The sequence below is a fragment of the Corvus kubaryi genome, unplaced genomic scaffold (genome assembly GCF_017639235.1).
Source record: "Corvus kubaryi isolate FWS band 111438036 unplaced genomic scaffold, C.kubaryi_AGA036_p1.0 37396, whole genome shotgun sequence".
NCBI lineage: Eukaryota > Metazoa > Chordata > Aves > Passeriformes > Corvidae > Corvus > Corvus kubaryi.
The window spans coordinates 25968281-25993406 of NW_024581135.1; the positions used below are offsets into that span (position 1 = coordinate 25968281).

Below are 25126 nucleotides of genomic sequence, written 5' to 3' on the forward strand. Positions count from 1 at the left end.
GGTGCGGAAGGTGCGCGCCCGCCGCCGCCCACCCGCCCCCGCGCTGAGGTGTCGAGGCGGTGCCGGTGTGTCCCTCACGGCGGCGGCAGGAGACGCACGGGCGGTGCCGCTGCGGGGACCCGCCCGCCCCCGCGCTGAGGTGTCGCTGTGTCCCTCACGGCGGCGGCAGGAGCCGCACGGGCGGTGCCGCTGCGGGGACCCGCCCGCGCCGCTCCGCCCGCGCCCCCCGGGCCCAGCCCGCCGGCCGGGAGGGCTGTGCCGCGCTGCCCCCCCGCCCCGGGGCGCTATGAGCCATGAAGCCGCCCGGCAGCATCTCCCTGCGGCAGCCTGGCTGCGGCGGCCGCCGCCGCCCCGCGCTCCTGCCGCTCGTCGGCCGCCTCGTCTCGCTGCTCCTGCTCCTCCATGGCTCCTCCTGCCCCCGGGCCCGCGCGGCTGCAGCGGCCGCCGGTGGGTATGGCGGGGGGGCGGGTGCGTGTGCCTGAGGTTTCTGCGGCCCCTCGGTCCCCCTCCCCCGCGATAAACCCTGGCAACATCCATTTCCCTTCAACGATTCCTTCCTCCCTTCCCGCTCCCAGCTTTGCGTACGTGTCTGTCTTGGCGTGTGTAAACCCGGGGCTCAGTTAACATTTCCTTGGCTTGCTTGCTTATACAAAAGAGAGGTACTTGCGGTTCCGGTGCTGCAGTGTGTTGGGTAGGGATGCTGTGCGTGGAAAGACGCCGGTGAGGGATGCGACACAAAAAGCTTCGGTGGGCTTTGTATGTGTCACGGTGCATGTGGACGGGGATCCGCTAATTTGTTTGCTTGGGGTCAGATTTTCGTGTGTGCTTTGTTTATTTGCGCTTGGTTGCATATAGGTGACGTGTGGAATGCTCTGAATGCAGTCTATCTGTGCATCATTGTTATTATTGTTAGTACATTGCCGTTACATTGTAATATTATTATGTTGTTACATCGCGTTGATTGACTATCTTGAAATTTTAATGAGGAGAGACAAGATTTCATTTCAAAAGCTGCTGCTGAAGAAAAGGGCTCTTGTCAAAGTTAAAAGAGGTAGAAATCAATTCCCTTTACATAATAGGAAGTTTAGCATTCAGTGCACATGGACTCTTGAATTCAGTGTGTGTTAGCAACATGGGGAGTATTCTTAGCTTTTTGTAGATTTTTTCGTTTTTTGTGAGAGAATGTAGCTATCAAAGACGGTGTAGGGAGTAACTACATATCCATTAAATTGACGTTTTTTCTTCCTGAAGGTTGATAAGTATTAAAATATTTATAATCTATGACTACATATGAAAATGTATATGCAATTAAATAAATAATATTCTTTCCGAAACCATTTTATGTGTGAAAAATTGACCAAATCTAGCTCAGTGAATAAGCTGTCTTTTTGTTTGCTTGAGTGATTAGTAAAATGTTAGAAAACTGCAAGCAAATATGTAGCTTTTTCATGGAAATAAACACATTCTGCCATGGAATTTATGGCTGGCATATCTTTCTTCCCCAGGCCTGCATTGGAATGAAACAGCAAGCGGTGTAGAGGAAGTACTGGCAGATGAAGAGAATACATTTCAACAGAGTAACAGCAGTAACAGTATAAATAACAGCTACAGCAATGCAATCCAGAAAGAAATCACACTGCCTTCAAGACTAATCTATTACATCAACAGAGACTCTGAGACCCCTTACCATATCCTGGATACCAGGGCAAGGCACCAGCAGAAACATGACAAGGTAGGGTAAAAAGAGGCTCATCTGCAGAATTTTCAAAACAGTGATATATGATGTGAAACTGATGTTAATCTGTAGATATTCAAGTCCTAATGGTGATCCCTACCACTATTTTTAGGAATTAAAGGAGTACATGTAATGAAACAGGAGTGTAATTTCCCTTGTGTTAACTTAAAAAATAATTATTTTGAATTTCAGCATGGTTCAGAAACTGAACTGTAGATAAAACAAATGAGAATTAGGCAAAGTTGACTTGACTAATCAGCGTAGATTCTGATGTCTTATGGTACAACATCATCAACAAAATGTTTCTTCCAAAATAGCTCTCAACTGCAGTAGTATCTGCATGGGAGCTTCTTTGGAATCCTAAACTTGCAGCATGAGTTATTTAGCTTTTACTGTACCCTGCCCTACCTAATAAATGCAGCATTCATTTCCTGCCACTGTATGGCCAGTGAAGACCACTGTAAAGTGTTACCATTTTTTGTCAAATAGTAGTACTTGAATTCTTCATTTTTAATGACAAGGTCTAATATTCCATTTTGTATGGATGCAGCTAATAAGTTGGGGTTTTTTCCCCTGAAATTGTATGGAATTGAAAAAGCTTTGGTTTTGTGGAATAACTTTGTGAAGAATTAAACAGAAAAAAGACAAAGAAAAGGGATGTGTGTATAATAAACCAAGAGGAAGACTGCAGGGAGGTGCATGGTCTAAACGATATCACTTAGTAGCCTTTAAATTTATTTCATCCTATTTTTATAAACATTTATTTAAAAAATTAATTTCTTCCTATGAGGTAAAAGGTAAGGTGAAGGTTTGACTATAAACAGATTACCATGGTATGGAAGAGACAACAAAGCAAATCAGTGTGTATAATATTACTGAAGGACTTATCTATTATGGAGTTCCTACCTATTGAATAGCATTTCTCTTGAAATTTTTGACAGTGAATTTAATACATGTTATATATGCTTATGTTGATATTGATTATGTGCCATTTCAGATGTGAAATTAATAAGAAAGCACTCAATAATCTTTGGGAAAAAAAAAAGTTGAGATAGCTGTATAGTTTTGATGTTTTAATAGGAAGAAAGGTTGCTTCCTAGCTTATTGAACGTGTGTGTGCTTTTGGATGCATCTCAATACACCAATATGTTATGGTTGGCAAAGGAAAGCTTTTTGATTGTTGGAAACTGGAGCTACTTAAGAGAACACTGCATTCAGAACTAATACTCTTTCAAGTGAGACCACTCTTTCAAGTACACTTAAAACACTAGGATCTTGCTGTTCCTGTCTTTGGAAAGGGGTGTGGGAAGAAAGGGACTTACAAGTGCTTGCAGACTTGCCTTTGGGAATAATACTTCCTCCATGTTGCTTGCTGTATGTGGGGTTTTTTTGAAATCCATGGAGGACAATGTCCACCAATCTCTACGTTTACCCAGCACTGCCCGCAAGAACGTTGCTGTTGTTGCCTATCCTTCCTATGCCCTGCCTTGTATCTACATGTTGGAGTAAAGCTCTGCAGAAATCAGTGCTGACAGAATTGGTATTGATTTCCTTGGGCATGCTTGCTGCTGAGTATTGTGTAAAGTGGATCTTCTTTCTACCCACTGTGCCACTTATAACCACAGGGAATGATAATGCTGCAGTTTTTCCCACAGAAGGGTTCCTTAATCCTGGGTCTTCATGGAGAGGGACTTTATGTCGACTTCATTCTTCTGGCATGAAATTTCTGTTGTTTTATATTTATTGTTTACATCTAATTGAAGGAAAGAGTTGATTATATTCATTGTCTGGATGGATTTTTTTATGTCTTGTTTCCAGATCATCATACCCAACACCCTCACCCCATTTTACATCTTGTGTCTTTCCTTGCATGAAGCAATTTCTTTGCACTTTCATCTACTTTACCAATAACTAAAATATTTGTTATTACATTATTTTGTTCTGTTTGACATTTGCTGTAATCTTCTCTGTAGAGCAATAATTGGGGGCAGGGGGAGTCTGGAAGGTGTAAAAGAAAAACAAGCCATAAACAAAACGATGCAATTGGTTGTGGAAGATACACAAGGGTTGGTTTTGACTTAGGGGGGAGATTTTTTTAGGTACTGGCTTTTATCCTTCCCCAGAATTAAAATAAATGCTGTATTGTAATAAATCCTATTTGTGAGATTTTGATATCTCCCACACTGGTAATAAAGAGAAGTAGCTAAAATACCTTTATAATTCGGTAAAGAAAGACATCTGTATTTAGGATTTTTTTTTTTAAATACCATGTGAAAAAAGTTAAGACAGCCTTATATATGTATAAAGTGGAAAATGTTGAGGAAAAAAATTTTTTGTTGTTGTTCTTGGAACTATACATTTTAACCTGTATTTTCGTGTCAGCCTTAATATAGGATTTATAGGCATATGATGTGGGTATAGTCCCTAACTTTGATAATATTCAGTAGACTCCTTTCTGTGGAACTTCACTATAGTGGTCAGAATAATGTAATATGGCCAGTCTGTGGGATTATGCCTGAATGCCTCAGAAATGCTGAGTCACTATAAAGAGAGGGTGAGACTAGAAGAAATGGTGTGCATGTAGGAAGAAAGAGGTAAAGCTGGAGAAATGCAATTATGTAAAATTATTTAAAATACTTTTTAAAGTCATGTCCCAAAAGTAAGGGGCTGCAACCTTCTTCATGAAATGTTGGTAGAAATTAAACATTGGAGAGAAAACAGAGAATAAAAAATTTAAATAATAAGTTACTTTCTTAGCACTGATTCTCTCTATCCCCTTTTGGTGAAATGTCATCATATTGAGAAGGTGCATGTGATCAAGACCCTCTCTCACTCCTTCTTCTTGGAAAAAGCTTTTTAATCACTATTAATATAAAGAAATGGTCACCATAGTTTTGACAAAGTGATCTATCTCCAAGGGGGACAGAGTTCTAGTATATACTCTTTTTTAGCTTTGTGCTCTAAAAAAAGCAGGTTTTAAATACTTGATGCTTGAAGACTCTAAAATCTGTATACCTGTTTCCTCATAGTCGAATTAAGGCTAGCTGGTTTTGAGTTCTTCTGAAGTTATTTTTAGTGCAAAATGCTCAAAAATGAGCATCTATTTATAAAAACACATTAAAGAAGCTTGCAGGAATCCTTAAACTTGATGAGGAGGTCTGAGTCACCTGTGTTCTGTCTTTGTAAACTTCTGCAGGTGGAGGTAGTGTTTTGAAGGAACTGATAATCTCTTTATTGAACCAGATGACTGCTTTGGTTCAATTTCGCGGGCTACATACACAAGATTTTTAGAAGCTAGCAGGTAGACTGTGTGGGGCACGGCATGTCACAGAAGGCTAGGAGCGAGTCCTTACGGTGGCCAGCAGAGGGAAAAATCCTGCAATGAAAGGTGTGATCTGAACATAATAGGATTGCTGGAGAAACGCAGCTCAGGGCAACCTTAGCAAATTTTGAGTGGAAAACAGCTCAAACTGGATGCATATGAAGGAAGACTGTATCTGCTGGACAGTTTCTGAATCATAAGTTTCAGGAGCTGTAAAGAAGCCCTGTCTTCATGCATAATTATAAGCTGCTAATGTAATTTTGGGGAGGAGAGAGGTGTTAAGAAAACCGTTTTGCAGATCCTAAAGAGGAAAAAAAATTAAGGAAGAGTACTTTTGACTATGAAGATGTTCCGCCTTCCCCCAGAATGATTTATTTTGAGCTATTTTTCATGGAGTGGAACTCCAGGTGTTTCTGATCAGGTCAGCTGTTAGTCATTTATGTAAAGAAAATACTCCTGCCGGGTGAATGCAATAATTTTTGCTATGTTGCCTTGCTTTAAAGGTTGTGATATAGTGCTCTCTTAGTCCTCTATGTAATTTTAGTATGCAGCATATGAAAGTTGAGCAGGAAAGCATGCTTAAGATGGAAGGAAAATGACTCTTTGCTATGAAGAGGAAGCGGTATTGAATAAAAAGTAGGTATTTTTTTTCTAAAAGACCAAAGGTTACAATTGGTAAACTCTTAAGAGGTGGCATCATGTGAATTCTTACTAAAATCCAGATAAAAATCCTATGCACTAGTTAGTCTTTTCTTTACTTGCCTGTTTTAGGCCATGTTTTCACTTTTAATCCCCATGTAATGAAAACTGGTCAAAATAATGAATGAAGTTCATGTGCCTAACATGTATTAGATTGTTGAAGAGTCTTTGTAGTATTCCAGCTGGCCTAGCCTTATTTTCTTTTTTCCTGATCTTTCTGTGGTGCAGCTTCAGTTTACACTACTTGTAAATGGAAGATTGTGTGTACTTTGTATTTTTTTTTCTATTCTATGTTGAATGTATGTTAATGCAAAAGTCTTATCTTGACTCTGTGTCTTCAGTAGTTACTAACAGGAGGATTGAAATTGGTCTTCCTGTCTTTGGTTTCTGGGAGAAGGAGATTTTCCTTATGCCAACTTCAACTAGATCTAGATCTTTGTTTCTTAGCTGAAATGTGGGTCTTGTTATTTCTACAAATTTTGAAATTATTTTTTTAAAATGCATTTCTGGGTCCTTTCATGAGCTTCACACTATGACCTGTAAAAGGTTTCAGTTCCTAGGTGTTAGGTAGCACAACACTTGTACTTGTTATGCTTTGTTCTGAAATAAAAATAAATTAAGTTTATACGTTTTCTAGCATTTGTGGGAAGCTGGGTACTGCAGGAAAGTGGCCCAAGGTATGGATGCCCTACTTTATAGAGTTTTATAAAAAAAACCCTCAAGAGGGTTATGGCTTTGGAGGCCAGTGCTACTATAGAAGGGTATCTAAGTATTGTCATGTTGGGAGAGAATGGTGGGTTCTGGCCCCTGGGGTTAGATGCACAACAGTAGGATTGCTTCCAGAGGCAGACCTGGGTCTTTGTTCACATGCCCACAACCTTTCTTTCAAAGAACTGTCTTCACGGCTTGGGGTTCAAGTGCATCAAAGTAACTCCTCTGCTGTTGAAGTCCAGAGACAAATCATTAACGGGGGTTTTATGAAATGCTGTATGTTTTAAACATAAGTTTTCACATGCTGCTGGGACACTTATGTGTTCTGTTTCACTTTGAAATGCTTTACTTCCAGGGAGTAGTGGAAGGTTGTCTTGGTGGATGTGCCATGTAGTAGAAGGTAACCAAATGCTGAAGGAAGGAATGATTTCTATATGGGGTCTGAGGATAGGCCAACAAGCTAAAAGCAGGATAAGGAACTAATACCCAGTAAGTCACGCTGATTTGTGACAAAACTTGTGCTATTATTAGAATGAAGGTCTAGAGCAAAAAAAATGTTTTAATGGTGTAAAATCCATCTAAATCTGACTTACATTTCTATTTCCATAATGGGAGTGATGAAACCCCTTGCTCAGCTTCTAAACTGAGAGAGGTAGCTTTTGGCCATTATTTTAGTCAGCGGAACTGTATGCAAAAATAGATTTCTAAAAGCAATGAGCTTGGCCTTTGGAGATTGTATCTGTATGAATATAGCAAAAGACTCATAGCTACCATCAGTCAGTTAATAATACTGTTACTTCTGTTTAAAGACTTGTGACAGAACTTAGTATTTTTGAAGGGATAACACATTATTGCATTTGGCATAGTTTTACTATGAGGAAAGTAAAACCAATATAGTAGTTTATTTTTGGTGATGATGATTGTATCCTGAAAAATCCTGAAAATCTGAAAAAAGTGAATTATGGACAAATGATGCCCAAATGTAATAATGAAAACAATGAAACTATGCAAGTTGTGACATAGATCAGTAGAACTGAGATTCCAGTTACAGCCATTTTTATCTTGAAACTTACTGTAACCTAATGACTGATTTGCAAGAAACTGGAGTTCTTCATATATATGGATTTTTAGCTTGGAAAAAATCCTGAGAGTTACTTCTTTGCATAAGCAGCTACAGCACTCTTATAGTGTCCCTAGTATGTAGAATCTCTTATTACAATTACTACACCAGTAATCTGAGCTTCCAGAACAGGGGAAAAAGAAAAGACATTTTATTTTTTTTTTCCTAAAATTTGGGTATGGGGACAGGAAGAATTTGAAAGACTCAGACCTTTCTTCAACCCACATCTCTATACATCATCAGTAAGTCATTGCTGAAGAAAAACTTTATATAATTTTGGAGCTTTGCCATTGGAATGGATTATAGCTGTCAAAGCAGGAACCTCTGCAGAGGTTTTTCGATGATAAGCAAATATGGACAAAGGAACTTGGTTGCCTCTTTATGTAAATAAAGAATACTTAGGCAGGTGTGAACATATGCATGTATGCAAGTCATACAAGAAGATGATGTTTAATATTTTTCCTGTGAAAATATATTCTTCAAAATATGTACTCATCTACATTATATTCTTGTTTGAATTTGTATTTCTATGCCAATGAGAAGAACACCATATTTCAGATTATACTTCAGGTGTTTTTATTACACAGTAGCTGATGAGAGAATACAGTGAAATTATAAGGTGGATAACAGAATTGCAGATACTTTTCTGAAATATTTCCTCCCATCATTGTGATACATGATGGTTGTAATGCTTAAAACACCTGGTGATAATTCACTGGTAACTTTCCATGCTACCTTATTGCAGGAAAATAATCAGTTTCAGGATTAGATATGTAGTCTCATTACCTTCAGCTGGTTTCTGGTTTACAGCTTTTGGGGGTGGTTATCTATTGGTAAACTGGCTTAAGAGAATCTGTATTTGCTGTACCAGCAGTGTATTGTATTCACCTGAATTCAAAACAGTGTTTTTGCTAAACTGCAGGGATTTAAAATCCAGTGTTCTTTTTGTAACCAATGGTTTCAGCTGAGTTTGGTGGACAACATGCCCTGCTGCAGGGCATCGAATAAGTGTCAGCTGCTTTGCAGCAATTGCTTTTGTGTACAGGCTGCATCTGTTAGTGAGTCACTCTAATAGATAGCAAGTAGTGGTTTTATAGACAGAAGTAGTTGTTTTCAGAAATAGCAATGTTGCTATCTCAAATTCTACAAGGTGAAGGGGTTTTATGATATTTCAGACCAAGAATACAAATTACTTTTAATAATTTGAAATTGCAGAAAGATAAAGAATACATGATTGATGGCTTAGAAACTTTAAGGGTAATACACAGGTATCATTGCATGGACAATAGAAAAGCTATAGCAGATCAGACTAGTCATCCATCTAGCTGTCACTAACATTGGTAGCTGATGCCTAGGGAGAGATTTCTCATAGTTCAGAATGATCTTAATGGAATAGTGCATGCTCTTGTAAATTTTGCGGATAGTTAACACTGAAGTCTTGTTTGTGGCATGTATATGAAGACACATCATTTTAGGTAAATGTTACATGTGGAGGCGATTCAAAGCAGTAGCTTGTGTAACTCTTAAGTGGAATCTTTATGGCATAAAACTAATTGCAGTCCTTTTTCTGTAACAGATTTTCATGCTTTAAAAAAAAATTAAATTAATACGTGTGTTTGGAAAACATGAGGTTTTTGTCATGAACAGCTGCTTGGAAAGCTCCTTGTGACACTTATTCCTTGATTTCACTTTGAAAAAAAAATGGAGCTGGGGCTGAAAAGCCTCTCCTACTAGGCATGTATTTAACCTGACATTCTCTGCTTTTTTTTTTTAATGTGTATGCTAGCAGATTCTCTCTGATCATGCCACCTGTTTGTCTTAAACTGTTTTGCTCTGCTGATTCAGAGCAGCTGTAAACTCAGTTCTGCCAGGCCAGTGTTAGCAAATTGGTGAACTGGTGAGACAACAATATACATTTACCAAAAAATAGAACAGAGAGAAAGCCTAATAATGGTTTCCTCCTATATTATTTTACATATCAGCTAGGAATATTATTTTTTTAATCCTTGTTCAGAGTCTTTGTATTTTTTTATTAAATAAAAGCAGGCTTTAGCTAAGATTGTTTAATGGCATTAAAGGTATTTAAAATGTTTTGTAAGCACATGACTTTTATTTTTTAAAAAAGAAGCTTGACAACAGAGCTGTGTGACCCTGTTGAAAGGGAAATGATAATTCTGGCAGCAAAGAATGATAAAGTAATACAGGAAATGTCACAGCTGATTTTAGTCACAAGAGCAACTTTAAAAAAAATTATATTGAAGAATTTTCTAAAAGATGAATAATTTTGCTGAGAAAGAAGATGAAAATCGGTGCTGCTTTGTGAAGTGCAAGAATGGAAGAGAAACATAAAGAGCTTATCCTTTGTGGAGAAATTTCCAAAGGAGAACAGGTTATGCTGCAAACTAGCTAGAACTTGATATATTTTCTGTGACATACCTGAAGATTAATCGTAGTGTTTAATAAAAAATAGGGATTTTTTTGTCTTTTGACTAAAGGGCTTAATCATAATATTCTGAATTTGTGTAATTATTAATACTGTATCAAATTAGTGTTTAAGTAAGCATGATTTGATTAGGACATTATCAGGAAAGATACTATGAAATTCAGATCTAATCTCTTCAACCCTGCTGGACCAGCATCTTCATAAAAAGAAATTCTTGGATCATCTCTTATCTTCTCATTTTTCTGGAAAACAGATAAGCATGTTTTAAATGTATTTGGCTACAGTTATAACAGTATAGAGAAAAATAGAGAATACAGTTTATCTGACAAGAACTGAATATCCTGAAAGTTAAACTTAACTCCCTATGCAAGACAAGCTAATGTTGTTTTTGTTGTATGTTGACCAGCATCAATATTCTTAATATTGGCTTAGCTACGGTGCCAAGTACAAAGCCATTAATTGTGAAGGGATTACTTTGAAGGAGTTTTTCATAATGAATATGAGCCTTGCCATGATTTTCATATTTGAAAGTGTGTATTACAAATGCTTTAATTATTTCTGCCTTTTAAAGGGAATGGATTCAATTACTTAATTAAAAGAACAGTATACTACATTACTTATGCTTTTGTTACATAGCCATCTGTTTATGGCAAAATACAGATGTTTGTGTGAAACTTTATTTCTCTTTTTTTTTTTTTCTTTTTGTGAGGATTGAGTGTGTATTTGAAAGCATGCTTTTCAGGTCCTATTTGCTTCCCTCTAAAAAGGAAAATCCTCTTGAATCAGAATTTGGTACAAGGGCAAAAGTTTTCATATGCCCATGAGATTCATGAAAATAAGCATGTTTTCCATAACTTTGTTTTTCACAGTCACATTTGTTGTGTATAAAACTCAGTGAATATTTTGACAATTGTTTCTCTTTACAGGCTGTACATCTGGCCCAGGCAAGTTTCCAGATTGAGGCATTTGGCTCTAAATTCATCCTTGACCTCACATTGAATAAGTAAGTGCATGATTTGAGGTTTCTTTCATTCCTGCTCTTATCATGTTCTGGTACAAGGTTAGAGCGTGTCATATTCCAAGATCTGTTGAAAAAAGATGCTGTTATCCAAGTTTATTAATACAAAACAACATTTAGTGTTCTTTATATGAGGTAATAGTAACCCTTGCTGACACCCATAAAGTAGATGCCCTTAAAATTTTATTGTTCATGGTAAAATAAATAATGATAGATGGAGAAATTCCAGTACAGGTAGTGTTTGCACTATGTGGATTTTCTTGTGGTTTTTTTTACTAATTGATGAATTACCATGAGATGTTTTAGTTGCTTAAGTCAGTGTGTAGGAATACTGTAAATACTTGTATGAATGGCTCATCTTTACTGATCTGGAAAGCATGCTATTGTCACTACGGTCATGAAGTTCTTAATGAGATGGGACTCCTAATGGTGTGGCTGCACTGAAAGGTGCAACTAGAGTCTGTTTGCCTGTAAGACAGACAATTTTACACAATTGTCAGGTCTAGAAGAACTGATGGGTAATACAGGGCAGTGGTGGTTTAGTTATTTATATCCCACATGCTTTTATATCACTGCTGAAGGTATGGAACTATGATTTTCTAAAAAATTGTAATGACCTTTTTTTGCCACTGAAGCTTAAGAATAAGGTAGAAGTATAAAATCCATACTAAATACTGGACAGGTAAAATTTTCTATAGTAATGCTCAAAAGTGCATTTTCCCCTTCTATGGCCCTTGAGACTTTCAGCATGCTTAAAAAAGGAGAAACGAATTTACAGAGACAATTACATACTAATTTTAAAGAGCGTTCCTCTGGTCTTGGGGTTCATATGAGGTCTTATTTTGGTCTTAACTGTCAGGTAAGGGAAGTTTTGTTAGGTATAAAAATGCAAACTTATTAAGTCTAAGAACTTTTCAAAGCAGCAAGTTATGGCTTTATAAAATTTGCAGAACTTGTATTTGCCTATTTTGCTTCTTGGCTGCTAATTATCAGATATTTTGCTGTAAAGGTGAACTGGAAACATTTTCCTTCATCCATGCATAATTTTGAAGTTAGGTTGGTCATGCATTTTCATCTTTCAAAATGTTATGTGAAGTTTTGAGTGTCTGGCAAAAGATGAATTAGTGTGAAGGCTGTGACTGTCACACAGAATTGAAGGAAAAAGAAAGCTTGAAGATAACTGGGTGTTCTCTAGGCTCTGGAGGAATTGCAGTGTAGTGCAAGACTGTGTTGTTTTATGAGGGTTGGACCTATGCATAGTAATTCCAGTCGATAATCATGACATATTTCTGAAGGGAACCTATATTTAGTGCCCTCTAAGCTACAGGGAATTTCTCCTCTTGGTCTGCTTTCCACTGCTCCTTTCTGCACATCCAGCCAGTAGTGAGAGTGAGCACACATTCCCAAGATGGCACTCTGTGTAGGGTATGGCTGGTCACCCAGACAGTCACAAAGAAAAAACACTGCCTTTACTGGCACCACATAAACCTGCTGAGAGCACTCAGGTGAGCAGGAAGAAAACAGGCTCATAAAGTTCTTCTACAGCTGATGAGACTTGAAAGTTTGCTGGCAAAATGTACATCAGCCCTCTCCTGATTCACAGGCAGGCCAACGTTCACTGATGCAAATGTTAACACAGGCTTTAAGTTCTTCCAGTATTAATGCCTAGGCTTGAGGTCTCTTATTTGGTCACTGTCTTAGGCCTTAGTCTTTCCGGATACAGGTCTCCCTATAGCTGTTGGCTGACTCTCAAGTTTTCTTGCAGATCACACCTATGCAGAATGGAGAGCAAAGCTACAAAGGGAATATTACAAGTAGGACTTAACATAGGACAGACAGCAGTGACCAGGTGCAGGGCTGTGCCAAACAAGCCAACTGTCTTGCAGCTTACACTGGTGACTCCTTTTTAGGCCACTTCCTCTCCGTTTTCTGACACTTGTTCTGTCCTGGTTTGCCTTCTCTACCCTTGGCACATCCCCTGAATGTTCCATAAGAATGATTACACATATCCACAAGTCTGGGCAGACATCCTGAGAAGTTTGTTCCTTCCTGGGAAACAAATGATGTTTACCACTTCTTATCTGTTCTAAAGTTCTGGCTGAACCTGTTCAAGACCATGCCCGACTGGCTTCTTCCAAGGCCCATCGGTCAGTGACCCAACAGAGATAATAATGAAGACCAGAACTCCTATCTCCTGTTCATTAGGACTTGGGTTTTGGTTGCATTTCCTGTCTGAGTCTCATGCTGAATGGCTATTATCCAAGTAACATCACAAACCTATGACATTCCCCATATCCTTGCAACATTACCCCTCATCCAGTCCTGCTGTTTGTCCTTGCTTATTTTTAACAACAAATGTTTCATAAAGTAAATCTACGGATTTTTTTTAATTGTGGCTGCTTTCTCAGCAATCAGGAAATGCAGTGCCAGTCACTTCAAAAAGAGAGAGGGAGCTTACTTGCTATGCACCTCTAGATGAGGAAGTTCTGCTCTTGTGACATGAATGTTCTTACTGCCTTTATCTACAAGGTGCAGGGTGTTCAGATGCTTTACTGATATCCCTGCTGCTTGCCTCTATACATTAGGTTTTCTCCTAGCTTCCTTAGTGGTTTTTGACTCATAAACATTTGACTGTTTATCTGGTTCTGCTCCAGAAAATGACTTCAAAAACCTGTCCTACTTTTTGACTGGACATAATACTCTGAAACTATAAGTCATAAAACTTGTAACATAAATTGTAAATACTCATAGACAATAATCTGAAGAAGATCCATTCTTGTGTTTCAGTTATGTTTATGTGTTCAGCAAAAAGCAGCGTTTTGCTATTAGGTTGGGTTACAACAAGTTTTAGTTGGCATACTGATACTGCTAATGTCTGGTCAGAAGCAAAGGCAGAACAACTGGACCAGACTTGAGCTGTTATGTGCTCTTGGCCAAAATAATCTAGTTTGTGGAATATGAAGTCAAGATCCAGGAATACCCTTGTATGATGAATATATATTGTATCGGTTGCTCTAAAGTGAGTTAATGCCACCAATACTGTATGTATTCTGTGCATTTTGGTTTTGTTCCTGTAGTTTTTTGAGTGTTCTACAAGTAATTAAAGCTGAAATCAAGGATGGTTGTTACATACAAACAGGTTCTAGTTTTTAGTTTTCTTTACCTCTGTTGGAAACCCTGGGATTGCCTACCTTCTATGTTGCAGATGCTCTTTTTTTTTTTACAGCAAATATTGTAACTTGACAGTGAAGAAAATTGGATATTCAATTTCATTAATAACTGTTGAGATTTTTTAAGAAAAAGAGGTGGCAGTCTGATAGTTTATGGAGCATGTTACTAGAAAATTTTGTTTTGTTTTCCATCTTGCCATGGTGCAATGGCACAAACAGCTTGAAGGAAATACAAGCCACTCAAGCCCTCAAGTGTGCAGAGACAACTAACCTGTAAGATTTGTATGGAGTTTGAATGGGCAACCAACTTCACAGTTGCACAAGGTCTAAACCAGATGAAATATCTTTTGTTATCCTGAAGATGATTTTGGTAGCTTTTTCTGACAAGGGGACTCAGGGAAAAAGATCAGTTTTGAACTCCTTAGCAAGGTGGGTTACTCTGGAATTTTAGACATCTTGCCCCTTGCTACACTCAGTGGTTTGAGTGTAGTCTGTCAGTGTGATGCCAGCTATGACAATGTATAGTAATTGCCCATATGTTGATTGTGGAAATAATTTGATGCAAAAAGTAATAGTTTTTCTAATTTGTAATGGATTAAATAATGTTTTCAGTTAGTACTGTTAGTATGAAAATGGAAGATTGTAGGGCACTAGTGGGGTAACAATCCCATTTGAAAAGTTAGACTTATAATTCAGCTATGATTGTCTGCTCAAACTCAATAAATTCCCTATGCAATGAGTAACATGTAGCATTGTCATAAAACACAATTTCTATAAAAAACCTTTAAAAGTGTTCACTTATTTCAGGAAGTTCACTTTCATCCTCAAACAATACTGTTGTAGCATTATATTTGGCTAATCAATGATCCTAGTATATCTGACCAGTTTCTTATTTTATATTGATGCATTATTTACACAAACAAATGTTTGCAAAGTGCTAGCAAATTAGTTTTTAATGATCTCATTTCCAGCAACACGTAAAAGGCTTTTAACTTGCTGTTCTTCTGCTGAAAGAGAAAAGGTTTTGCAGGTAACTCTTAATGTCCTGCTTAAAGGTAGCAGGTTTTATGTTCTGGTGTAGTACTAAAACACATTAAAGAGCAGTACTACCAAAACCAGTGAATTAAAAATATCTACTTGCTGCTTTTTTAGTGAGGAGGGAAGTTGGCTATATTTTCTGGCAGATTGCAGCCATGGTCTAGTACCTGCCTCTAAACAGAGTGGTCTCCACCAGCATAAGGGCCTGAGGCCATACTGGAACCTTCACCCACTGGGACTCTGGTGGCTGAGACACATCCAAGAATAGGGAATTATTTAACTGAGCTGGACAGAAGCAGAAGGTAAAACCCTTCCTACTGATAACTTGCCTCAAAATTTAGGATTCTTGGCAAAGGGGAGAAAAAAAAATCCACCAAAATCAGTCTATATTTTTTAGCTTTTCCTCTGTTTTCTCTGTAAGAGTCCATCTTTCCAGGAAACTCTGTTTCCAGGGAAATGGATTTCTTTTCAATGAAGATATCATAGAAAAAATATTTGGCATCTTTGACATGAACTGAAAAAACCCAAACCCACTGCATTTGACCGTAACATGACTTAAAGATTTGAGACATTAAAATATGATGACTATTGTGGAAAGTCAGTTTCTTTTGTGAAGTGCAGCCAACATTACAGCAAATTTTATCTAATAGTTTGAACCTTATAATTGTGTTTATTCTTTGTGGTGTATGTTTCTGTAGGACTGAATTAACCTGAGAGTGGTCCCAGAGGAGGTTACAATGTTAGCCTAATTTAAAAACAGTAGGGCAGTAACTGAATTATTTGAGAAACTACTTGATTCTTGGGTTTTTTTTCATAATTCTTTTTTAATGAAAATGGAAAAACTAGTCACAGTGTTTCAGAAGGAAACTGAGTATGTATGATATTTTCTTAAATAAACACTTAAACATTTAGGGTATTAAATGGATCTTATAAGATACATAAGCTAAATTAAACGTGGTAATAATACTGTGAAAAGTTAAACTCTAGTGAGCTTTAAAAAATTTGTTACAGATGAAATGTAAGGAACTCAGTGTTAGGATTTTACAGCAATGTGTGTGCCCTCCTGTAAGTGCAGTCTTGAATTTCTCAGCTGTAGCTAACGGGTTTATTTCCAGAGCTGGAGGCAACCTGTTAAAAGTTATCATTTGTCTCAGTGGGCATTCCATGTGCAAAGTCCTAGAGGCAGATGTGAAAACCTCTCGCAAGCCTCACAATAAAGAGTTCCTTCCTTACATCTAAATCTATCATCTCTCAGTTTAAAGCCATTCCCCCTTGTCCTATCTCCATGTCCTTGTAAAAAGTACCATTTGTCAAACCACTTGCTTGTGGAGTGAAAACTTTATTCTGTGCACTCCTGATCCTGGATTTAATTAAGTGTGGATCTCTCATCCATCTGAACAGGATTTTGAATGTCTGTCAGCTGAGATGCAACCACAGCCATTGGTTTGGTGGATTGTTTGGGTCAACAAGCCTTGGGAAGACAAATACACATCTGTGACAATATGACAGTGCTGTAAAATTCTGTGTGGCAGGATGAGGATGTTGGTTGTCTCCTCCCTCCCATGTAACAGTTTCTGGTATCAAATGCAGTAGGAGGTTTGAAAGAAGGTGCTTCTCACAAAAATAATTAAAAGGTAAATTTTGTTACAGGACGCTGTACATATTAAACTATTTACACGAATTAAAGTATTGGAAGAACTTACAGAAAAGAAATCTACTGAGAGCCATTGTAAAAAATTATACTAACTCTGGCTTATGAAGTCCTGGTGTCACGGATCACTGCCTGCTGAGAAGCTTCCTGAAAGATTGCTACACGTGTAGCGGTGTTTGCCATCAGACAACACACTAAGCAGCTGTCTGACTTGATGTATCCTTCCGTAGGTTATATTCTTACTCCCACATGTAACCCCTGTACCCTGGCAATGGTGAAGAACTCATGTCTTTCCGCTTCAGTAGGTGTTTCAGTTGATTTCTGGTATGTTCCAGGTTTGTCAATAGTGAGATCTCTATGTTGAAGTGAATTCCTGGCATCTCAGATTGTTTTGTAGGCAGGCTGAAATCTTTGCATTTGGAGCTAGTATAAAGCCTGTGTACGCCTGGCATATGATTAAGTTCATCAAACAAGCCCCTAGAAGCCTCTATGACTGAATTTAACTTGATTCAATGACAGAGCTAAAGTTGCACAGTATAGTTCAATATGGAAGCATGGATTAAGGGAACCAAAATAAACTTTGAGTTTGCTGGACTGTACCTCTGATTGTGCTACAGTCATTAATCTAATCTGAAGGTGCTCAAGTCAGCTCTCTGTAAGTATAAATAAGCTTATTCCACTCTTTCTTGGTATTAGAAATAAAATAATAATGGAAAAAACTCCACGCCCACATCTGGTTGGATTTTTCCTTCACGGAAAGAGTTGTTTTAAATAGGAGTGTTACCATTAGACACAAAGTATCAGAACATCTGGCACATTCAGGAAGTGTTTAAGAGAAGAAACAAGTTTCTCTTGTATCTAAAAAACCTTTCTTTAAATGAGAGAAGGTTTAGCAAATATGGTTACCATTGGATGAGACCATTCTGGCAAAGACTGGTGGCAGCCCTTAATCTTACACTGCAGGTTAATAAAATTCTTACTGATAAGTTTTCCAAGCTGGTGAGGAAAGAAAAGGGATGAATTGAAAGGCAATACTGAGTAAATTTGGACAGTTGTTTAAATGAAATTTTTATTTTATCAGTTGTTCTTCTAGGAAACTTCTGTCATAACAAATTGCACTGAAGTGTTTTCCATGGCATAGAACTCATCTTCTGTAATATTGCCTAGCTGTTTGTGTTTTCATATCCTTGTGCATAGCACTTTTTAAAGTGATATCATCTTCAGCATAACTGTAAATGAAAATATGGTGGAAACTGACCAACACACTGTTAATACTCTGTAGAACTCTTCACACTGCTGCCTTCAAAATGCTTGCTGAAGTAGCCAATAAAATACAGCATGTTCCATTCTCAAAGGGAGAGCTTGAGGACATAGCTTGAGAAAGGATCGTGAATTTGAAACCCTTGAACTGACTCAGGGTTTCTTGCACTGAGGGAGGCAGACTGATCCAGAAAAAAAATATGGAGAGTTTTCTGCAGCATTCTATATGAGTATTTTAAACCATTCTATTACATGCTTTCATGTCAGTCCTTTTTGGAGACCTATTCCCCATTTGAGGATCACGTAGGTAATTTCACTTTGTATTTGTGGTTGGGTCATCCTTTACTCTGCCTCAAAGAGACAAATGAAGCAAAACCAAGCAATGATAGCAGGACCATGCAAGGAGTGATTTTTAAGTAAATGTACTGTTTACTGTAACAGAATCATGGTTTTAATAGCAGAAATGAGCGAGGACTTCCTTTGATTCCATAGTTATAAAAACGTTAACCTATACATTTGCATCATCAGTTGTTTCTGCTAATTACTTGTAAACGCAATTGTTTGATCCACAGTATCATGTTCTGATTTTTTAAGTTCCTTCATAATATAAGAAATAGTAGTAAAACCTTGCTCTGTTTTAAAACAATAGTGAATGTTAGCAGTATATTTATTCCTTGGAGACAGTCTTATCAGAGCAGCTTCAAAAACAACCGCCAAGTAAAGACTAATGTAAATTCATACTAGAAATTTAATAAATTCCCATAAGAACAGTGAGTTCAACAAAGCTTCTGAATATAATTGAAACTGTTAATATAAACAAGGCTGTAGATAGGCCTTGCGTTAGATGACAGTGCCTTGATCATCTAACAAAATGCTGCAGCAAGGTCTCTTTGTTTTTTCCATCTTTATGTGCTACTAAACTATATCTGTCAAATGGACAGAAACATCAGATGGGTGTTCTGTTAAATAATTCAACTAAACTAGGTTGCTCAGACACTGGTACTGAGCTTGAAACATTTCAGAAGAGTTAATAAATTATTGCCTGGTAATAGGTTAGTATAAAGATAATTGTAGAAGTATGCAAGAAAAGTAATTCTTGCTGTACTCTTATTTTCTGCAGGCTGTCTACTAGGTTCCTGGAAACTAATTTGCTTATTTGTATATGAGATGTCTTTTAGTCATTTCATAGCCTTTTCCTACCCAAATCAATTCTTTTCTTCAGGATAGTTAGATGCCAGCTGAGGTGAGCCAGCAGCTCTCTTCAGATCTCCTGCTAATGAAAACATCAGCAGTGAAGTGTGTGCCAGAGAAGTGGATGTGAGTTCTTCAGAAAGCATCTGCTGCTTGCTTTAACAGCTGGACTGTGCCTTCAAAGGCAGCACCTACAGGGAATGGCATATCCCTTTGCTGCTTATTTTGCATTTCTCAGTGTAACTCAGACAGAAGGGCCGAGGAGCAGGACAGCTTAATAAGAAAATTATCTAACACAAACAAGGCAGGGTGGAAGGAGCTGTAGAAAAGAATGCAGCAGACAAATAATTTTGTCATGAGTTCATTCAACATGTTGCAGTTTGATGTGTTCATTGTAAAGGATCATACTAATGTCACTACCTAAATAGACTTTTGTCTGATGTGATCATGACTGACACTCGTTTCAGTTAAAGCTTGCACCGTTTCTGGTGCTCATCGTATTGAAAAATAAATTTGCTGTACTGGATGCAAAACACAGTCCAGTGTAGATGAGATGCAAAGGTATTTTCTAAAACTCAGGTCTGCCTTTCAGAGGTAAATTTAGGAATTCTGTAAATGGTAACACAGTAAGAAGTTATTTTGTGCTGCGGAGACCCTGCTTTATGCATGAGTTCTGTGCCTCACTCCTCAAGCAATTGTACTTCTACACGAGCTCTTAATCAGTGCATTCTAGGCCTTTCGTTTGGATGCCACTTGCATAAAGAGCCCCATCACACCTCCTGGTGAAATTACAGTGCTCTTCTGTGTATGTCTTTTGTGTAGGAAAAAATGTTTGAAAGTTTTTTGGTTAAGCATTCTTTTTTTGTTTTCCTTTTCCTTTAATAATTTCTTATGTCTTTGGACAAATTTTTCAGCATTAATAACAGGTAAAAGTTTTGGTGGGGGAAATTTGCAGTAGCAGTTTTATGTGTATTTTTATAGCTGTTGTTATTCCTGGAGTTTTAGCAAAAAGTAGAACAAACTTCCTTACCCTTCCTGACTTTTTTGTGGGAGCAGTAGAACATTTTTTGTCGAATTTTTCAGTCCTCTGCAATATCACATTTCTATACTAACCATTTATAAACAGTTACAGATGTGTTTGTACTGATTTTGATATGGATATAGAGGACAGGACTCAGAGTTATTATAGAAGCAACTGGTTGTGTGTACTAGCAAAGCTGTGTTGGAAAAAACGTGAAAACATAACTGTTCCTCTCCCGTTTCCCCCTCTTTCTCTGGATAAGGTCAACATTCTCTCAGATTAGCAGTATACATTGAGAGGTTTCTGAATGTGATTGCAAGCAAAGTGTTTTTTGGATGTTTGCTAGTTTAGACAGATATTGAAATAAGAAAAATTGATGTAAGGTAGCTGACAAAAATCAGGTACTTGCCCAGGTAGAGGCATACAGTTTAAGGAGTAGCTGACTGATTTTTCTTTTTTTCAATGGAATGTTCAAAATTCTTGCTGTCCTGAGGGGAATGTTAAGAGAAAAATGCCCTTGCATAACCTTGGTGATTGTGTGGCAAGCTTAAAAACATAATAATGACCAGAAACTAGTAATGAACACCCTGTTCCAGCCTAGCATGAGAAACAATTTTGTGAAATCCAAAAGTCTTATAAAAGATTTTCTACTCCACCTTCTAGGTGGTGGATACTGTGTTACATTTGGCAAAAGGGTGCTTCACAAATTAAAGGTGCATTTTGTTTACAGCGTGGCATTTGGGAATGTCTTGGGGTGACTTGATGTTGTATTCCTTGTCGCTGCTCTATGCCCAGAAATTAGTTTTATGCCTTTCTATGCTTTTAAACTGAGCCTGAGCAGAGAGAGAGAAAACTGAGCAAACTTCTCAAAGCAGTGCTTTTCAAGGACAGACAGAGAATAACATACTCTGGCTCTCTGCATTTTTTTTTTCCTGCTGCTGCTGGGCTGTGGGGAGAGGAGCGAAGAAGCACCCTGCTTGCTTGTTCAGCCAGTTTTTTGGTTTTTTTTCCTCCAGAGAGTTGAACTTTGTTTTTCCTGGAATTTTTGATTTTTTTCCCCTTCTTCTGCTGGACTGCTTCAATATCAACACATCGGGAGAACTTTCCACTGAGCACAGAGGGCCTGGCCCTGGGCCAAGTCCCAGCTCCAAGTAGGAGGGAGACCAAAGGGAGGACACCAACATTTTCCCTAGTTTTTTCTCCACAGCGAGAGATTTTATTATTTAGCAGTATTATCCTTTTCCTGTGTGTTTGTTAAATAAATAGTTTTTATCTCTTTCACTTTCCTTCGAGGAAAAAGTTTTTTTTCCTGAACCTGGTGGGGAAGGAGTGGTTTTTAACCTGCCCTCTCTCAGAGGATATATTTCTAAATTTGGCCAAACCGGCACAGGGAAGTATATCATGAACAGCAGGCCTTAATTTTCTTTGGAGGGCATTTGTTCAGCATGGAGAATTTCATTGATGTGTTTTGTATCCTGCAGATCCCAAAGGTCCATATTGGAGCTGGCTGGCACCAGCTCTGTTGGACACGGGGGAAGCTCCTAGCAGCTTCTCAGAGAGCCGCTCCTATACCCCCCCACTACCAAAACCTTGTCACGCAGACCCAACACATGTTGGAAAGTCAGGGATGAGAAAAGTGTAGAGTCTACTGGAAAACACTGTCTGCATCCTTGCTTTGTACTTGTAATATATGTGTATATACATATAGGAGTTTTCCATCGTAAGTATTCCATGTTAGATACCTATCATATGTGACACTGTATTTGGACACTACCCAAATAGGGAATTCCTTGGCAGTTGGAAGTAATGAGAAGCTAAAGAATGGAAAAGGTTGGCAGATGAACCTTTTTTTTTTTAACTTGTAAGGGTACATTAGAGGCTTCAAAAATGCTAAGAATTCTGGATCACATTAAGTAAAATGCTTATCTTGCATATTTGGTGGTGCCAGTTAACATCTTTAATTGCTTTGCTCTCCTTGGGCACTGTGCTGCAACCCTTATTGTAATGGGGTGAGATGTGAACGGGGCATTGAGGTTATCGCAGGATGTGTACAGCCTGGCTAACCTTAGTTAAAAAAAAATAAATCTGAACTGTGAATTACACATTATGGAAAATCTTTATGCTTCAGGAATTTTTCTTGCCAGAGTTAGGAAGAAAATAAGAATGAGAAATGTATCTGAAAACAAAAAGTGAAAGTGAGAAAAGGGGTAGTATGGAGTGTGTTTTGGGTTGTGCTTTGTGTGTTTTCTTTTAAGGCACATTACTGTTTTTGGAAAAAAAAATTGAGTATTTGTAGTTTGTGAAAGTGTTTATACATTCTTGTCTTCATAACAATGGTGTATTTATTTGTTCAGCCTTACATATTTACACTTTTAGATGAAATGTAAAACTTATTTGAAAATGGCTCTGAACTAAACATACATTTACTGACAGCAAGCAAAGTTCTAAAACCATGGGGTTTTGTTTGGTTTTTTTTTTTTTTGCATATTTAGAAGGCTGGTAATCTATTTGTAGAGCTAAAATACAAGGGATTAGATTGCAGAATGAAATTTCCCCTTCTGTACCCCACTTTGACTGCTGGTGTACCATCAAACCATTTACTGAACACAAACTGCTTGATTTTTTTTAAACTAATGTACAAGGAAAATAAAAATAGTTTGAAAATGCTAACAAAAACCACCAAACCTACCCATAACAGTAGAGAGAGTACTCAGATTTTTCTCATCTTTATTTATCCTTTCTTTAACAGTGACTTGTTATCTTCCAATTATGTGGAGATTCACTATGAAGGTGGAAAACCAAAATTTTCTAAGGTATCGTGTTCTTAAATTGTCTTTCTGGGGGAACAATGCCAATAAAATGTGAAAATAGAAAAGAGAAAAAAATGTTTTGCATGACTTAAAAACATCAGAAGTGTTTTTCCACACATAGACAGTAACTGTGATCTCATCTTGTACAGATATCTCAGTAATACAAGAGGAATTGTACAAAAAAGGGAAGCTGTGTTTTGGAGTGAGGAGTAGGCATTTGTAGGTGGTAGTTGTGAAGGTGATCCATTACTGCCAGAACAATTACATCTTGTAAAATACAGGAGGTGGAGGGGTTGAAGTCACCATCAGATTAGTCTTAATTAATTATTTATGTGTCCTTAGCACAAAGTGCAAGGAGAAAAAGTAATGGTAATGTAAGACATTTAAACTAACCTAATAATCTTGCAGTGACTTTTTTTTGCAATAATTATACAGTGACACAGAAAATGAAAGATTTAACTGAAACTTTAACCTCTGGAGTTACTACAAAATCAGCATATTGCTAGACATCCCATTATTTTTGTTTGTCAGACTAGCTCCCAAATTGATTTCAGTGCCATAGACTATTGATCCAAAGCCAGATTGAAGTTCTGCAAGGTAGTTCAGCTATAAAGGAACAAGATCAGTCTTTTTGTTTGTTTGTGGTAGCAAAATGAGGACTGGAAGGTTCCTAGGAAGGTTATAAACCACAATTTCAGGGAATTACTTTTTTCATATTTGGTAGAAATGCCAAAATATTTCTTGAAAACTTAGTACGTGTGAATTATATCTGTATTTAGAGTGGAGGCAAGAGAGCATTCCAGTCATACTCATGTCTTCAGAAACTCTGGACTGTTGTTTGTCCAAGTATCGGATATCTGGTTTATTGTTTTGCCCTTGCTATAGAGAATCTCAAATAAAATAATACATGGCAGATTAGGCCAGAATTAAACAATTACATTGCAATGTAATTACTGAAATATGCTGTTTTGTTTTCTTCCACTGAAGAAGAAAAATAGTTTCATGTTACATACAAAGGAAGTTGTTTCATTAAGACTCAGTATTCTGCAGAATAGGCAAAAATGGTAAATGATGCAAGAAAACAATTCCCTCTGGCATTTAGACAAGCTCATGCAATTGTCAGCTGCAGCACTAGCATTGAGCACTGCGGTTGCTGAATCATGAATCTGACTGGAAAATTATATTAGAACTTCAGACTCAGCAAATGGGCTACCTTTGCATGCTGCAGTAACTTGATCCAAACTTCCTAGGGGATGTTTTCTGAATTGTTTTATTTAGAAGCAATAATGGAGCTCCTGAGGTCACGTTAATCTGTAAAAAGCTTCATTATAGATAATAAAAAAACCCCCAAATCCCCACATAATTTGTGTAGGAGGTCAAATAAGGACTATATCCGGGTCTTTTGCAGTGTCTTATAGAACTTTTTAGGCCTAAGGTTGTTTTGTTTCCTGATGTGGATCTAAAGAAGTGAGATCGCAATGAAAAGTACTGTATTCTCTAGAAAGAGGTAGTTAATTACAAAGATGACTGAAGAACAAACAGCAATTTCTTTACTCAGATGATCATCTTTAAAGAAAAAAAACATTGAAAAGTTTTGTGTGAGAAAGAGAATCAAGTTTAGCTGTTAAAAAACATGTTTTATGCATTCTCACTGATGGAAGGGTAAACACATAGTGATTGCTTTCTGTGTAGTACTTTGATTTAATTATACCCAATAACCTGTAAGAAATTTAAATCAGAACCTGAATAACTCATTAAATAAGATGCAAAATGGAAATAATGCTGTCATAGATAAAAAGCATTTACATTTTTTGTATCTTCTTGAGTTATAATAATTGCATAAAGAATGGGTTCAATATGCATGTTGGAGTTCAAATGACATGACACAAGAACTAAAAATGTTTTTATGATGAATGGTAGGTTTTTCAAACAATGGG

General features: G+C 37.6%; 1 protein-coding gene across 7 annotated transcripts in view; it reads left to right on the forward strand.

Annotated features, from left to right (window-relative positions):
* The first annotated feature begins 220 nt into the window (after positions 1 to 220).
* Positions 221 to 25126, forward strand: part of ADAM23 (ADAM metallopeptidase domain 23) — a 71108-nt gene continuing 46202 nt past the window's right edge. For 4 of the 7 annotated variants that reach the window (XM_042040657.1, XM_042040663.1, XM_042040661.1 and 1 more), the window contains exons 1-4: positions 222 to 447; positions 1506 to 1732; positions 10957 to 11033; positions 23129 to 23192. In XM_042040657.1, coding sequence (XP_041896591.1) covers positions 294 to 447; positions 1506 to 1732; positions 10957 to 11033; positions 23129 to 23192 — 522 coding nt within the window. In that variant the 5' untranslated portion in view covers positions 222 to 293. Of the gene's footprint in view, positions 448 to 1505; positions 1733 to 10956; positions 11034 to 23128; positions 23193 to 25126 lie in introns of all 7 variants that reach the window. The other 3 variants (XM_042040659.1, XM_042040660.1, XM_042040658.1) reach the window with 3 other exon arrangements.